Here is an 18,989-nt window from a genome sequence, read left to right on the forward strand (position 1 = left end):
GCGCTTAGCGTTCGACCCTCTTGCGAAGGGTAGAATGTTATTATCGGTATGTGCGCACTAGTTACTAATGTTACTTTGGGTACCATTTCTGCCTTTAAAGAAGTGATTGATTAGTCAAGTTAAAATCTTGGGCGCTTAGCGTTTGATCATTTTGAGAAGCGCGCTATATGAGTCAACGGTGTAGGCGAAAATATGACAGACCACGATCTGAACCGTGATTTCTATGTTGACATCGCGTTTGAAAGAAAATCTGTTGTAATTCGTTTTATTCACTGATCTTGAGCGCTTAGCGCCGCATAGTGCTAAAACTGTTCATTTTTTTTTTATTTTTTTTTTACAGATATTTCATTCGACACCCTTAAAAATCAAAAAGTTTCAGCTAAATCCACCGAAAGCCATTTTCCCATACATTTAGTGCGGGGTCCTTTGAAAGTATTTGAATTTTCAAACAGTTTAATTTTTAACCAGATAGTTTAACTTTCAAGCAAAATAGATGAATTTTGAACCAAAAATATAAATTTTCCAATACATGGAGCAGTTAAATTTTAAAGGTGACAAAGAGAGTGCTACATTAATATATTTTTAACCAAGAAGATTAATTTTTTACAAAAAAAGCAAATTTTTAACAAAATACATGAATTTTATCGGTATAGTTGAATTTTCAACTAAAAAAGATAAGTTTTTAACCAAATAGTTGAATTTTTAACGAAAGAAGATACATTTTTAACCAAAAAAGTAGTTCAATTTCAACTAAGCTGTTGAAGGTTTCACCAAGACATATGACTTCGTAACGAAATATTTTTATTTTCTGCAAAGTAATTCCAATTACAACTAAAAGTGTAATGGAGTTTCTTAAAAATAGGAGGAAAAAGAATTCTTAAAGGGGGGGGGGGGAGTAGGCAATATGAAAAAGACCGTGAAGTCTAAAATATGAAAGTTATTTTGAAACTTATTAAGTTATTGAACTGTGCCGTTGTAGGGCCATCTCTAGCAGAATTCGCAAACTTTGTTAAAATTTATCATCAGGAGATGATCATCAGCTTCGAAAAGTCGGAGATTTTCGGTGATATTCGGAGAACCTAATACATACGCTAGGAATCCCATTTAAGTCATTCCTAGAATTTCTTTCCTCGGAATTCGGTAATGTGGGGACCGAATGATCGAAAGGGAGGTGGTTTTCAGTCAAACGTGATAAACAGTATGAGGGCCACACTCTGGACACATTAGTTGCATCAGGTTGCATCATGCGTTTAAATAAAACCGATATGATTGATGGGATCCTGTCTGTTCACGTTCAGAGCGATCGAATGCTGTTTTCGATTTAAGTTGAGACCATTTAGAATTGGAACCGAAACCACGCTTAAATTTGATTTCCAGTGTACATTATAATCTTCAAAAGTGTATCTTGTCATTTATCCTTCTGTTTATCAACTTTTTATCAGTTTATATTTAGAATTTCAATACGTAATTCTGTAGCGTAGGCTTCGAAGCTTTCAGGAGCGTTTCAACTTATAAAAGAATAAATTCAGTTGCGGATGAGCGCCTCGAGAATCGTGACGGCAGCACGTGACGTTACAAGGTTTACGAGGAGAGAATCTTTGGTCGCTCGTCGTATTTGAATCATGCCGCCAAGAATATCTCGAAGAGTCGACGCTCTAACGACTGAGATGAGAGCTCCCATGAAGTCTACTTTGATAAATATAGATCTGCTTTTCACATTTCTCTGTTTCCTTTCGCCCCACTACTTTTCACCCCCTGTCTCCCTCACTCATTCGAATAATCCCCTATACCTATAGCCTATACTCTATTCAAGTATATAGCCTATAACTTCAGCTGTGATTTTACTTTAGTTTCTTAAACCCGATTCAGTCTGACGGGTCTTTTTGGCTTTTCAAATTTGACGTGGATCGACTGTGATGGAAATAGAAATAGTTTTGGTTTGAAAATCTAGAATGGACATCTGAGAGATCATAGGAGAAAATCTTGAATCTCAAGGGGAGATTAAATCTGATGTGTCTTGCGCATAAATTATCGCATCGTCGCATCTTAGACCTAAATCTGAATAAAATGCATCTTACTATGTGAAGGCAAAGGAGGAGCAAGAGATGTTGATAAAATCTTCTGAAAATCAGGGAATCTCTGTAAGTGGTACTTTAAATAACGGTCATACTTTTTTGTTTGAAAATTCAACTGTTTTGTTGAAAAATCGTGTTTTTGGCTTTGAAATTCAACTTTTTTTGTAGAACTCAAAATTAAATTATTTAGATTTTTTTGTTCAAAATTAAACTATTTTCTTGAAATTTTTATTTTGTTTCATTAAGAATTCATATGCTATATAATATTCATATTTTTTAGTTTAATAACTGTTTTTCATTAAAAATTAAAATGTTTTTTCGTTGAAATATCAACCATTAAATTATTTGTTCAAAAGTCATCTTTTTTTGTTGGAAATTCGTATTTTTTATGAAATTAATATATTTTTTATTGAAATTAACATATTTTTTAGTTGAAATATTTATCATTAAATTATTGGTTGAAAACTGATATTTTTGGCTTGAAAATTCAATTATCTGGTTGAAGGTAGCACTGCTTTGTTTAATTGTTTTTAAGTGCCCACACTTATTTGTGGTAAATTCGTGTATTTTATTGAAAACTTGTATTTTTGATGGAAATTGAATATTCTTGGTTCAAAAATCATTTTTGTGTTTTCCAAAATCTGCTCTTTTGGTGGATATTTAATTTTTTGTGAAAAAAGCAACTATTACATTTTTGTTGAGAATTCATCTTTTTTGGTTAAAAATTAAACTATTTATTTAAAATTTCATTTCTTTGTTTGAAATATCGACTATTACACTTTTCGTTGAGATGTATTATTTTTGTTGAAAATTTAACTTTGCGGTTGAAAATTCAAACGGTATTCTATATTTTGTTGCTTGAAAATGAAACTATTTTTTTGAAAACATAACTGTTTTTGATTGAAGTTTAATTTTTTTATTATAAATTTAACCGCTTGGTTAAAAATTCATCTTTGCAGGTTGAGAATTCTACTATTTATTTGAAATTTCAACATGAAAATTTATCTTTTCTGCTTTCAAATCCAATTATTAGTTTGTATATAAAACTAGACTGTTGCTATGGTAACGAAATTTCAGTTCGAATAGCTGAATTTTTTTGCGATATAAGTAAAGCTGGCAAAGGGGCTATTTGTACTGAAATTTATGTGTAAATAACCAGATTTTTTTGTTACCAGTAGACCCTGCCATAAATCTATGCGGTGAAAAATTAAATAGGTTGTTTTCAAAATTCAACTATTTGGTTGCGAATACATCTTTCTTGATTGAAAATAAACTTCTTTTTGGAAAATTTATCTTTTGGGGTTTAAAAGTCATCTGTTTTTTAAAACATTTTTTTTAACTTGAAATTTTTTGCAAATTAAATTTTTTTGTTTTTGAAAACTTAACTTTTCTGTTACAAAGTAATTTTATTGGTCGGAAATTCAACTATTTTGTAGATAATTCATTTTTTATTGAAAATTAATCTTTTATGTTAGAAACGTGATATTTGCGGATTAAAATAAATGTAATAATTTGAAATTTATAAATTTTAAACTAAAATTTTTTTATTCAGGGAAAATGAAAAATTAGCCGGGGAAAAATAAGTGCAAAGTCAGGGAATTTTGAAAGTGATGTTTTTCGACTACTCTGTGAAAGACACGACTTCATTTTGAGATAAAGAAAAATAAATTTAAAAAAAAATTAAGAGACATTTTACGTGATAAAAACTCTTTTAAAAAGTCATTCGAGGCACGCTTTCTATAAGCTAATTGAATTAGAGACGACTTTCGTGTGGCTGTTCAAAATCACTACATGGATAGTCGATAATAAAGACATTCTGATATCTCAACGAAATATACGACCAATCGGTCCAGAAAAAATGTTCTTCCGATTAAATATAGAGATCTGACACCCTCGGTTCTTGCCCTGAGAGACAGGAAACTGGCGTCCACCGATATTTTAGTACGCTTGATTTATTTCCTCGTGGGAGCATAGTGTACTACGTGGGAAGAACCACGCGACATTCTCTGTATTCTGAATTCGTGTTTATCAAATGATTCCTAAAAATGGTACTTTCTCATTATTTTTTTTCAGCTTACGAATAAGCCTAAAAGTTGAATTTTATCGATATATTCACAGTAAACCCCGGGGCATCAAATTGTTTTGAACAAAATAGTTAAATTTTCAACCGAAAAAATCTATTCTCAAAAAATGAATACAGTTTCGGAATGATGCGATACATTTTTCAAATAGGGAGATTAATTTTCTACCAAAAAGATAAATTTTTAACTGAATAGTTAAATGCTCAACAAATTCAGATTAATGATCAACCAAAAAGTTACATTTTGAAATAAAGCATAAGACGTTTTGCCAAAAGAAATGAATTTGCAAACAAAAAATACGAGATATAAACAAAACAGTTGATTTTTTATCCAAGAAAGATTCTTGAGTCAAGAGGGAGAAAAATTGCAATCAAATTATTGATTCTCAATAAAAAAGTTCAATTTTCTACTACAAAAATTACTTTGTAACAAAATTGCCGAATTTTCAACAAAATAGTTACATTTTAAAATAAATAAGCCTCAAGAAGAAATGTAATACACGATATTTTAACCAAAAAATATTTTAATTTTAAATAAAAATAATTAGGTTGAACAAAAAAAGAATGAATTTTAACCAAATAGTTGAATTTTCAACTCAAAAAGACGAATTTTAAACAAACCCGTTGAATTTTCAGCGAAAAAGAATGAATTTCTAGACAAATTTTGAATTTTCGACAAAATATTAAAACTTTTAACCAAAAAATATAAATTTTTAATTAAAAATGTAATAGTTGATATTTCAACGAAAATCGATGTTAATTTTAAATGAAAAAAAGTTGTACTCAACTTAAAACGAGAACTTTTTAACCAAATTATCGAGTTTTTAACTAAAAAAGATAAATTTTCAACCAATAATGGAATAGTTAAATTTTCCGATAAAGAAACAAATCTCCCCCCCCCCCTCCCAAAATAGGAATGTTCATAAATTTTTTTTTAATAAACTAGTTAAACTTTCAACCATGCAGTTGAATTTTTAGCATAAAAGATGAATTTTCAACGAAAAATGTACTTAATATTTGATATTTTAAGGAAAAGTATTTTTATTTTAAATAAAAAACAGTCAAATTCACCAAAAAAGACGATTTTTTAACAAAACAGTTAAATTTTCAACTAAAAAAGATAAAATTCCTTCTAAGTAGTTAAATTTTCCTATACAAAGTTCATATTTAATCATATAGTTTATAATCATATGAATTTTTAAAATAAAGTTCAATTTTCAACCAAATAATACATTTTTCATCCAGAAAAATGAATTCGCAAACTTAAATATAATTTCAGACTTTTCAACGATAAAAAGTTTGATTTTGAACTAAAGAGATGAATTTTAAACTAAAATTATGAATCTTCAACTAAAATGATAAATCTTCAACTGGAATAGTTGAATTTACAGGCAAACAAATAAATTTTAAATCAAAGAAAACGAAGATTCATCTCGAAAACTTTTTTTTTACATTTAAAAAGTATTTCTTTATATTTAAGTAAGTTCAATTTTTGTCGAAACTTAATGATGTTTTGTTAAAAGAAATAAAGGAAACTTCTTCGAAAGGTTTTCAAATTTCAATGTGCATGTATTGACGGCTCTGACCTGAATCTGGCATGAAAGCTGACACTCAATAATAAAGATGCTACTCATGGAAATTCATGACACCCAATTAATCCTGAGAATCGGTTCATTTTGGTGCGCATTTTTCCGTTAAAATAAAAAATCCGAAATCTGTATAAAAGCGTTTCTATAATTTTAATCCAGTTTCGGAATCAAATTGATCCACTGGCATTTATTGTGTTTGTAAAATTATTTATTGAATTTTATCATAGGGATGTTCTTCGTCGACATTTTTAGGGTAGATAGAGACATTCCTGGATAAGCGACCACGTACGATTGCACTATTTCAGGTTTTTCCCCTCCCATTTCCCCTAGTTATATTTTTCTTTTTCTCATTCTTCAATATACTGATGGGGCACGCGAAAGGAACGTCTAATGGTGTCTGTAGTGAGGAAACGATCTGGAAGGAAGCTATATTTATCTCAGGAACATTCTGATTAAAATGCGTGGAAATGCACCGGGACGTGGTTGGCTAGCAGGCCTGAACGAGCGGAAGTAAATTGCGGCTGCAGCAGCCCCTGATCGACGACTTACGGAAAAAGATGACAGCTCGCTTTGAACGCTGTTCCCTGGAACGTGATTGGATTTTTCAATCAAATTTTTACGTCCAAGACCGCGAGTGTCAACTGGAAAAGCGTCCATTCACTTCCGAAAGTGCACTCTAATTCTTGTTTTTAGTTCCTTTTGAAGCACGGTTTTAAAAAAATATCCTCCGCTACCTCACTTTTAAGACGATTAAAAGCATGCTGAGAACGCGGTTGCCTCGATGATCGTAAAGTCTTTTGTATTTTTCCAAGAAGAAAGTAATTTTTTTAATGTGTAATTTGCTTCAAGAGTCATCTCTGTACGTTCCTTAGATTCGGAGATGACACCGCTCTATGCTTTTGTTAACAGCTCATTAACAAACGATTATTTTTTGCTTTAAATTTCACCATTGTACACAGAAAGGATCAACGAAACCAAATACTTTGTTCAGAATTTTCATGATTTTTTTTCAGTGACTTAGAGCTATTCAAAGTTGAGTATTCGGAAATGGTAATATGATTATGGCACTTTTTCACCTTTCATTCGCCAGGAAATAATCGCTAATCATCTGAACATTCTGAAACTCTGTATCAGTATTTGTAAAACCTTCACTTGCAACATACATGTTGTGTCATATTAAAAAAATTTGTTTCTGCTAAGATTTTATTGAAAATCTGTACAAAAATCGAGGTGGTTTTTTTTTGCTTTAAAATTAATTTTTTTATTTGAAAATTTAACTAGTCCAATGGAATATTTCATAATTTTAGTTGAAAATTCATCGCTTTCGTTGAAAATTAGTCTTATTTGTTTTGGTCCAGAATTAATTTTTTAAACTAAAAATTTTATTATTCAATTTATTGTTAAAAATGTATCTTTTTTTATTTAAAAATTCATGTATCTTGTTAAAAATGCAATATTTTTACATGAAATGTAAGGAATTTGAAGCAGTTTAAATAGAATTTATTATAGTGCGCACATTAATATTACTAAAAAAATACATTTCCCTTTGTTTTCGTGAAAAATCTTCTTATTTCCTGCTTTTTTCGTATCTACTCACCTGAAAAATATCTTTCACTCAAAATATTAATATGTCACATATGCACTCCATTTTAAGTATATGAAGATAAAATAAAAATTTCCTTTAGATATTATTTGAATTCGTGGAAATTAACATCAAATTTAATAAATGATTAATGATAAATTAAGCATTATTTACGTATTTAATTATTCGATGGTGATAATATATGTAAGAATATCTTGTGATCTAATTTTTTCAAAGCATTCTAAAATATAGATACTATTTTTACACATTTATATATTTACAAGGACTGAAAAAAAACATTATAATAAATTTGCGAAATTGTATACATATTCCGAATTGATTGTTTTTAAAATTCAACATACTGGAATGGCTCCATACTATGGTTCAATTCCTTCCAATTTTGAAATACTCAAATGGCCGTAGTTTAAAAAATAATTGAAAAAATGTATCCTAGCTATTCTATTTACTATGGATTATACTTTTATTTTGAAAGATATTTCTTGATATTCGACATCAATGTATCAAGTTTGATTTTTTTCTCACGAATATTGGGAGGTTAACCCTTGGGATAAAATCGTTTGATATTATTGCTCAATTACCGTCCTGGCGGTGGAAAGAAAAGGGGCGCGGTCAATTAAAAGACAGTCTTGACGTCTCATTATTCGCGTCCGGCCGCACGACCATCTTGCCCCAGTCTATTTCTAATGAAAAAGCGAGTAGCCTCATAATGCTTACTCCAACCTTTTCAAATGGCCGTTTTTTTCTATCTCCTCACATTTCTCCTCTCGCTCTGATAAGCTACCTTTCATAAAGTAAACAAGTTCGCATTAAGATTAAAATTCGCACTATAAACAAAGTGCTTTGAATTACACTTTGTTGAAACTGCGTCAGCAGTTCCAGAAGAATAGAACTTGTGAAAAATATTCTTGAATAGCTATTCTTATTATAATAAAAAAAAAAAAAACAATTTAATTTCTTTAAATTAATAACTTTCCTCTGGATATGAAAGCTTTATTGTTCCAATGCGCATTTTGCTTTCACAATGACCGTGAGTCGTTTTGCTATCAAGAAATGATAGGAGCATCCTGTTTTTGAGTTACGTCAAACTGACAATAAATGTGACATTTTTATGCAAATCATTGTTGTAATGATAAAAGAAATCTTCGTTTTGTTAAGAAATAAAATATTTTATATTTTTTCTCTGCTATTTTGAACAATTCTTTTCAAAGGAAGAAATATGTTATCATCCTTCAGAAAATGTTTCCACCCTCATACAAAATATTTACTTTTCTTGCTAAGATTGTAAATATTACTCCCCTTTTTATCTCAAGGGATGGTACGCAGAAGTATAAAATAATAAAACATGAAAACATGAAGGAGACATAAACAGGCATTCATCCAGAAGTTTTGAACACCATGTGCTGTTTGACAAGGACACTTGCACTGCCTTGATAAACGTCCATGCTCTGATTTGCTTTATCGGTCGGTGTTTTATGATTACATTTAACCGAAAGTATTGTTTTCTATTTTGTAAATATAAAGACATATCTAAACCCTGTTGGCATCGAAAAATGGAAACCTGGTACCTAATGGAGAGTGGATATTGGATATCTCAGTGTCTAATATCCGTCAAAGTTGATCGTCAAAACGAATTGAACAAAGTGCTGAGATTCGAACTTTGGCCGGAAGCTGATGGATTCGCTTAACAGGGTCACCTTACTTCCTCAAAAAATGCTCCACTTTTACTAATGGATTGGCTTCTAATTCAAGACCAGTCGGAGTCGATGCGCCGAAATTTGTGCCAGTTTAACTGGGGAATCACTTTTTAAAAACTTTTTAATACAAGAAGAAATTAGTTATAACTCCTCCATCTTTCCAGTTATTCCAAATTTTTGAACTTATCTGCATATTTAATTATTCTTCAAAAGTAAACATATCCTCAAACATCTTTCTCAGATTGAATTTCCAGTTCCCATCCGGTATTTCAAAATATAGAACAAGAATAAAATTTTATTTTAATCTTTTAGGTCTCTACGCCTATACTCACCGCATTTGAGGCCCGGCCGTGCAGCTTGTTTAGACTCGGCTCTTTTTATTTACATTGTTTTTTAAATTAACTTTTTAATCACTTTATAATCTTTTTGACGTAACCTTTAAACCCTTGTACTCACTACTCGATCACTCGCTGATCACATATAAATCATCAAAACTGACTATTTGTTTACTACATACTCATGATTTCGAATAAAAAAGGCAGTGTTTATGTGTAAAATATACAACTACCCGTATCGAAATTTCTGTACGAGTAGCCACAGCCTTTAAAAAAATGTTTCTAATTTGAAGGAGTTACAGCTTTAGTTATGATCTAAACTCTTTAAATAATGTATCAATCCTTTACGTAATACCTTTACGTAACTTAAAAGGTTGAATGGTAAAATTTAAGACTTGGAAGACATTCAACTTGAAGTAGTTTTTAAATCGTTCAATTAATAATTATTCAAATCTTGATTGGCTAAACTATGAGTGATTCAAATAGGGGACAAAATTGGATCAATTGGTAAAATGTCAAGGTTATATTCCAGTCATTCCGGCATTGATATTAGTCGTGGGTTCGAATCCCAATGCTGAGAATAAAACTGGAATTTTCTCTTCTCTTTTCTGGGTGTTTATCTTTCATGTTTAATACAAAATTAACCTAACACTGACTCATGGCTATTATAATACTTTATTCCTCTTAAAGTTGTGCAATCATTTTTACTTTTATATTTGATTACTTTCAATTGCAAACATATTTTAAATTTTTGAATTTTTTAGATCTTCATTTTTAAACGAGTTTGAAATTTTTCAATTGTTAATTAAGAATTCTTAAAATCTTTATTACTTAATTGAAATGGAAATTTTTGGCTACACTTTCACAGTCAAATTTTTTTTACATTCATACACTATTATTATATTTTTCTTAAAAATTAAAGAAACAAAATATTGTTGGAATTTATAGTTTACTTCACCTATAAATTGGAACTATGAATTTTTTTTCAAATAACTTTGATGGCCAATATTTAGTACGCATCTTAAAATATTTGTGATACAGTTTTTTTTAATGTTCAACAGTTATGAGCATAATTTTTTATTGATTGATTTTTAAAGTAGAAGCAGTGCAAAAAATATATTTTGTTTATTTGAATCTTCAGAACTACAGATACATATCTTTTTATATCTTTATGGCCCTCCTTTTAATCATATTCTTTTTTATATATTTGTCGAAATTCGTTGGAATCTTTATCCGATTACTTCTTTAATCGAGGTTATCTTGGAATTAAGGGCATCCCTTCAAAAATGAGGCATCGATCTGAGAGTTTTTGGAACGAAGCATGCATTAATCATGCTGAGGCAGCTATTGTGTCGAGGGGAAGTCGTATTACCGACATTAGGAGTAAGCGACAGGGTGAAAATCGCAGATAGATCCAATCTAGTTCATTGGTTGGTCGGCGGAAGTGTCATTCGGCCCCTTAATCTATAGAACGAGTGATAAGAGCTAGCCGCCACTAAGGCCAAAAGCCTAGTTCCTTTTCCGGTTCGTTTGCTAACTATATTCCCACAAATTCTTCAGCTTCGGTTCTTTTATTTACCCTATAACCTAGAAAATAAGGTCACCTCGTAAATCCTTCATCATTTATTCACATAATTACCTCAATAAGTCGTTTAAGATAAATCACTTTCTACCTGATAAATTGAAAATGAGATGTTGAATTAATTTGGAGTTTGCCATCTCCGGAATAAATACTCTGAAAGTGCGTTTAACGACCTAAATTTCTCATTTGTTTTTGTGTATCATATGAAATGTTTATTTTACCTTAAGCGAATATCGATCCTGACATAATAGAAACATTATTAATTTCATCGCCATTCTCCGAGTGCTGCGTTGCATAATAATGTACGTAACTAGGAAAATGTGTTAGTAATACGCAGGAGCGATAATTGCTTTACCATCAACTAGAATGGAAAAATAAACAGGGTAAAAAGAGTCATCCTTCGGGGGAATTGAAAACGCTACAGGAAATAGAAAAAGTATGCTATAAAAGTAGAGTTCAATTGATAAATAACTGAAGACTGCAATAATAAAAATTTAGTTTGACAATGTATGAGAATATATATATATATATATAAATTGGAAATTTGCTTTCGTGCTTTTCTTATGTATACAGGAAATTGTGCAAAATGAGTAATATTGCACTTATCGACTGGCGACAGAGAACCTCGTCACAATCTGCATTCAGGTTCTTATCTTCCTCGTGAGCTTCGCTGATAAGTGCAGGAGATCGCATCGTGCGAACATGTGCATGTCTCTAGTGCATCGAGCATTGTTAAAAGACTCGGTAAAAGAATAACAGTACCGCGAATAACGAGCAAATGTAAAACAGTATGTGGAGGAGAGAGATAAGAGCGAAATGGGAGAGGCCCATGGGAAAGTAGTACCATGAGTTTTGGCTCCGAGGGACATTTAAACTTTAAACTTTATACAAACTATCCCTCATAAATCATATTATTTTTATTCCTCTTATATAACTCTCTTATGATACAAAATAACATTATCAATATCTCTCTTAATTGATATTGTCTAAACAAAAAAGGGTCAAGGTTGCACAAATCATGTTTATGCTTGATATCGTTGATAATGGTATCATTCATATAATCATGATTGTCAGGATTATCAATCCTATTACAATATCCGAACTAACGGTAACCGTTTGCCTAAATGAATGTGAAATTCTCTGTACAGGAAATATTTCCAAAGGATTGAGTGGTATGCTATGGTTTTTTGATCCAGTTTGGTCTAACAGTAAAAGTAGATAAAAGCAAAAGGTTCTTGTAACACGGGGTGTGACTTTCTTCGTGAGAGTGTGACCGGCTTTAAAGGATTTCAGTGTTTGCTCGACCCTCGGCGATCCCATTCGACCCCACGCGGTATCAACGGGTAAACCCGACTCCGTAGGTCGTCAAGAGATTCGATGCAGTCACTCAGGTGCCGCATTGGGATCTATTCGTGCATGCTTGTAGCTAACACAGGGGAATGGTGTTGCAATCCATACGCACGAGTTATACCCCTTTCTATCGGTATATACAAAAGGGAATAAAAGCTGGGGTGATAAACAACCAACTGCGTGTGGATTATTGCCAAAAAATTCGGCTTTGGCTTTACAAACGAGAGTTGAATAATCTCTGAACGTTTTCAGTCGTGCTGTCTATTTTTTTCACGAAATACAACTTATGATGATTATTATCAATACATCATAAGTCAATTTGATTTTTTAATCGTAAATCAGCATCAGTTGTGTCTGCATTTTTTCGGGGGTGATATACGCACTCACGCGTACGAGCAGCTACGCTAATGGATTGTCTGAGGGACCCAAGGAACGGCAAAGTCAAACACTCTGCGGGTCTCTTTCTCTTTTACTCTCTCACTAACCAACGAATGTCCCTTTACCTTTCATTATCGCGCGCATGCATAGCGTCCCACGAAAACCGGCCTCCCTATCTTCCCCTCGTTATGAGTACGTAAATGTACGTACATGTCTATATATACCTATCTCTATATGGACTCTTTGCTTTTCTCTCCCGTCCGCACCTTTTTCTGTCTCTTATCTTTTTCATGCACAGACAATCTTCGCTTTACTCTTTATTCACTAAAATTCCGGTTCGTCTCGTTTACAGGGCGAACGAAATTTATTTTAAAAAGGAAGAGGTCAGTGACCCAAGTCGGAGAGGTGTTTATCTACAAACTACAGTATTTATTAAAGAAATTAGTGCATGGAAATTCTTGTTCATCTAAAGGTATTCCAAAGTACGTTGATCCTTGATAAATGATTCATAATCAATCATTTGACGCAGTTACGTGAAGAGTTGAAGAAATTAAAGTGTGACGAAGACTGCACCAATGCTGATCTTAATGATGGCACCAAAGATGATGATCATGCTAAACAAATTTATACCGATTTATTCCACAATACCTCTACATAAAAAATGATGATCAATCTTACATCAAGTGTCCCTGCTCCGCTGCAACCAAACAACCCCTGAGAATCTCTTCAGTGTTCACGTGTCCATGTTCAATCTTCTAACTTCAAATAAATCCAATCCCCTCTTCTGACATTGATGTATCTCCTTCCTCTCGATTGCTTTCCCCTATAGTTTTGTTCCCAATTTTTTTATCAACATTCTGGCCACAGGACAATCTTATATCCAACTTTAGAAGAATTTCATCATCTTCGTCATAACCATGATGGGTCTTGTGAAGAAGAAGTCTTGTCTTGTCAGTTTCTAGTTCAAACCGGGACCAGTATAGTATCCCTTTCCAGGTGACGTCTCGCGGTTCGGTAGCAGATCCTGCGTCCTCATCCTTCGGGAACCATAGTAGAATCGATAGCTGCGACTGCGCAAAACGCTTTTCTCCGTGCAAAGCTTGTGTGATAGAGAGAGAGGGAGACATCATGAAAGAGAAAAAGGAGAGAGGGAAAGCAAGAGTGCCGGCTCCACGTTAAAACCCTTACGGAACAGCATCCAGTACTCGTATCGCTTGGATCTGCGATTGGCCGAGAGACCGGTCTGCCGTCCTCTATTCTCAGGTTAAACTTACTCCCGCGTCCTATTAGTTACGGATTAGTACACTAATTAGTTGAATTCGTGACAGCAAAGGTATAACGAGTTTGTTGAGGTTACGAAGAGTACCGCCGGTTTCAGCCTGAGATCATCCGTGACGGTAGTTGGCTACTAAACTCGTTTAGTATTCTTAAAGGGTACAACAACAGCTTCCATGCTACACAGACGATAGATTTACTGGTCATGATTTTAAATAATGCCTGACAGAGTTAATTTCTTAGGTTTATGACTGGTAACATCGGCAATTTTTGGTCCAAAGATGCCAGAAAATCGTTCATCCAAATTGGGTCAAAATTTTGCAAACAGTTGACAACTACTCTAAAGAACTTTGTAGAATGTAGGTCGAACTGACAGTCTTTGTTCTTACAGTGTGCATTATTGTCAAATAATAATTCTGGAATTAAATTTTTTGGATATTCTTATATCCGCTAATCAACTCAGATGACTTCAGGCTACCAGGTCATCTGACAATAAAGCTGTTAGTTTGTTCTCTTTTTGATGAAGGCTCCGGGCCAACGTCAAATGCTGGATCATAATTTTGATTCATGTCTTGAGTACATCATAAATATATAATTTAATGGACCACGCAAAGTCCAAAATAGGTTAACGTCCTAGCTTTACGATTATATTAAAGTATTTCAATTTTCGTGATCTATTGTAAATTATGGACCATTTATCGGCAATAACGAAATTTGTTTTCTCTTTATAGTCGGCTATAAATATAACTAAATTCTGGTTAAGCCTCTTCAAGTTTGCTTCAAGATTTGAGAATTGAAACAACCTATGTGCAGGAGATTTCGAATAATGGAAGCTGGATGTACACATAGTATCCATTAATGATATTATTTCTCGAATAATGTTAGCTTGCAGGTTATAGGTTGCAATTTTACGAGGATGTTAACGTTATGCGATAGCCCGTAGGTGGAACATTTATGGACGATTAAGTTCAGTGCAAGTTTTAATCATTACTATCAATTGCCTCAGGAGGCTATTAAAAGTTGAAGTTTCAAGATATTTCGTGACTGCAGAGAATCAATTAGCGGACTATGGCGGATTCTCTCTTCTACAAGCGCTTAAAGTTCCTGCCTAAAGAACTTTATGCATCTGTTCTTCTAGCTGCAATTATCCGTCCGCCCAAGAGACCGTAAATCGGGGCTTATCCGTCATAACTAATTGTGTAGATGGTCCACACGATTCTTGATTTATTGCCAAGCAGTGCCCTACAATGATAGCGGAACGACTCTGTCAGCAATTCCCCGAAGGGAATTAAAGTTTCTAAACTGGTAGGAAGTTGTTTTCAGGATTGAGATTCGAAATGGACAGGCTGTTTCGCTGGAAGAGCAACAAGACTCAGGATGACGTGAGTATTCAAATGTGATGATCAGGCAAATTTGCTTAGCTCTTGATGATCCGTGAAATAGAGTATGCAAACGAGCAGATCGGAAGGGCTATTAAGAAAAAAGATATAAGAAAGTAAATTTAGGGTAAAAAAAGAAGCAAAGTCATGAATGATGGTTGGGTGGCTAGTTACCCTATTTTCTGTGATCATATTTTTAACCTATATTTTCAAAGATCTTTTGATAATAAGAGGTTTGTTTTTAAAACTAGTAGTTGAAGATTCAAGTAGATCTTGAGGGGATTTCGAACGAAGAGGTGAAGATTCAGCTTCCGCGTTTTGAGCCGCTAACCGTAAATAATGTGACTTTGCTCGGCCAGGCATGCCAGTGAGCGTTCAATCAAGCGGCATTCACACCGCGCGGGTAGTATTATACGAACAGGACAAAATGCTAAGAAACATCTCTGAGTTCACAATTAGTTCCGTTCCGCCTTAAAATCACTGTTTCATCCTGTTAAATTATCGTTCTTTATCGATCTTTGATCAGAAAGGAACTTTTTATTATTTTCACTTTTGAATTTTACCAGGAAACAGTTGTGTAGACTTACGGGAAATTCTATTAATGGCCACCAATGTATATGGGCTGATGACTTTAAGTTCATTGCTTAGGACATATTTCTATAGAGAATATGTGTGGGAGTGGAACAACCAGTCCACTATTAGGCCAACAGCTCCAACAATTAGATCCCTAGGGATAAGCCTACTCTTCCTGTAAGGCAAATGTCTTGAATACATTATGGAATAAGTCGTTTAGGCCTGTCTGAGCCTGAAATTTAAAACATTCATATGCATAGGTCTTAAGCTCTCACTTTGAGTCTTAATAAAGAAAACCTTTTCTTTTAACTGTTAATCTAACTCTCAGTAGATACAATCACTTAATTTTCATATTAACATATAATTTGTCAAATTTCATTATATCTATCATCAGATTTATTTTCATGAGTACATTTATTTCGCTCGAATATGAATTAAATAAGTTAAATTTACACGTGTTTCAACAAGGAATGAAAAAGGCAGAGAAAGGACTTTTCCACGACCGAGATGATATGATTTCAGGGTATGACGGGAAGTCGCAGTAATTTTTCATTCCGCAGTCTTTTGTCATTGAAGGAGGTCGACTTACGAGTCAACTCGAGGATGAGAGTTTACTCGCGTCTCAGCTCCTGCCACTTCCCACACCCTCTCAGGATAAAAGTTCTCTTCCTTGGAAAAGATTCAGATACATCACATTTTTCTAGCTCGGACTTCCTTCACAAAAGTCAGAAATATATTTCAACTCAGATGTGCTTCACGATATTCACAACTTTCTCGAGTTAAGCACTTCGAGGATTTGGTAAGATCAATGACAGCTAACTTTAGAGGAGAATGCTAACATTTTTCAAGGGCCTGACATATTAATTTTAGAATAGTACCTATAAAATAAGAAAAAAATAGTTCAAAAAGTGCAATACAATAAGGGCAAAAGAATCAAATTCGTTATAAAACGCAAAGCAAAGAACTAGAAACACGACACTCAAGACTAGATTGAAGACTTAAAACGAACCGAAAAGAAGTGGAAGTATATTGCCAGAAAGAAAAGATCAGACGCGAAATAACAAGTGACATGAATCAATTTATAATGAAAAAGAATATAGAAAACAGAGACTAAAAAATCGTTCAAGAAAAATGTCAGTTTTTCGCTGATGTTTCTGAATATGAGATGAATGAAATGATCCCTCAAACTGTCACAAAGTCGGTTGTGGTATCCTTGAAAACATTGATCTTTTATTGAAAAATGGGAAGAAAATAAAAAAGAAGGTGCAACCTGTGAAATGAATTCCAAAAAAATATTAGTTCCCTAATGTGCAAAACCTTCTAAGAGATGATAGCTCGACGAAGGGGAGCTTGAAATAATAGTACTGTCGACCGAAAAAATGACTGAAGGCTCATTTTTCTTAGCATTTCTTCTTCTTAAAGCTATCGTCCTTAAAAACAAGTGTTGACACTCCTCATAACTACAAATATTTTGGGATTCAATATTTATCTGATTTGTAATTTTATGATATTGTAAATCGTTGACCTAAGTCTGTAAAATTACTTAATTTCATTAATAAAAATATCTACGTTTAGTAATTCTATATTGACAGTTGGTCATAAAGTCGACCAACAAGATTTTAATTATTATTAGGAAAATGGGAACCGTATTTTTAAAAAAGTAATTTAAATGGTCATTTATTTGATGAGCCATCGTGTGAAAGGTAATAGTCGTTGGCTTTTGCCTTCGAAAACGAAAACTTGGGTAAATTCGATGTCGGATCGAAAATAATTGCAGGAACACACCCAAGTCCTTTGGCTCATTTTGCCTGGTTTGCCACAAATGGGAATTGAATTCTCTCCAATCGGGAAAATTACACCCCTTTCGCCTCGGTTCCCTCTCCTGCCTCTCTCTCTCTCTCTCTCTCGCTGGTTGGATGAGAGGCCACAATAATTCACCTTTTCACGCCGGAAATTGAGTGTACGCCATCCAAATCGCATTTCCAGTTACGGGGATGCGACTCCAGTTACCGGAAAGCGAGATTAGCGGTCTAGTGTTAAAGGAGGTTTCGCTTACTCGCGGGCGAAACTATCATGCTGTAGAACATCTAATAAAGACAAAATACAGTTAACTCAGAAACCTATTTGCAGTTAATTCTATGCCTTTTATCCTGGTGTCAGAATGCTTTGTAAACTATTAACGTCACTTGAAAGTTGAAAGCACACTAGAAATAAAATGATAAAAAAAAGTTAATGATTTAGAAGATAATACTTTTCAAATGTAATTATTATTAATAGCTGCAGTTATTGTTACTCAATGTCTTTTACGTAAATCATGAACATGAAACTCTTACTTCAAAGTGAAGATACAAAGAAAATGTCAATAAATAGTAAAAATTCATTGAAGGTTTTTATTTTTGTTGCAGGGTCTTGACAATGTTAGTTCAGCAACTCTCAGGCCATTCAATTCGGACATCAACACTCCAAGAATCGATAGTTATAGATTTTCTATGGCTAATCTTGAAGGTAAGATTTCATTTGTTATAGCCTAAATAATATTTTAAGTGACTTTGAAGCCGAAGTAATGTAGTTTATGAAGTATTGATGGAGTTTTCGATATTATTCATCGTCAGTTGAATTATCTCTGTGATGACCTTTGTCAATACATGAATTGTAAATCAGCAGTTTCATTTAGATAGGAGAAATACGTAGGACTGATAGCCAATCACTATAGTTACATATTTTTACAGCTCTATCTTAGGCTGTGTTTACAATTTAGAAAATTGAGATAGTATGTATTGAAAATCTTACGTCTAGATGGAAAAATTTCTTATCATAGCAGAAAAAAAACAAAGTTAATCTTGACCCAAAATTCAAAGATATCTTTACCGGCAACAAGAAATACCTTCAGGTGGTAAGGTTTCCATAAGACACGTAAGACATTTTCCCCATTTTTGTACCCCTTCGTTCCCCATGTAACAAGTCGTAATAAATTGAGTCAGACCTTCACCTCTACCACACTTCTTGTACGTAATAAATTTTCAAAATTGCATCATTTTCTATTACACATATTTAATATTAAAGAGCCTTCTATTGC

The 18,989-nt window shown here is 33.1% G+C and overlaps 1 protein-coding gene across 1 annotated transcript in view; it reads left to right on the forward strand.

The window, feature by feature from the left end:
- The window catches only part of LOC117170219 (amyloid beta A4 precursor protein-binding family B member 1-interacting protein), a 75,348-nt gene that overhangs the window by 14,612 nt on the left and 41,747 nt on the right, over positions 1-18,989 (forward strand). Inside the window, exon 2 of the mRNA XM_033356834.1 lies at positions 18,319-18,418. Within this exon, the coding sequence (XP_033212725.1) occupies positions 18,319-18,418 (100 nt within the window). The remainder of the gene's footprint in view (positions 1-18,318; positions 18,419-18,989) is intronic.

This window comes from Belonocnema kinseyi, chromosome 3 (assembly GCF_010883055.1).
Source record: "Belonocnema kinseyi isolate 2016_QV_RU_SX_M_011 chromosome 3, B_treatae_v1, whole genome shotgun sequence".
Taxonomy (NCBI): Eukaryota; Metazoa; Arthropoda; class Insecta; order Hymenoptera; family Cynipidae; genus Belonocnema; species Belonocnema kinseyi.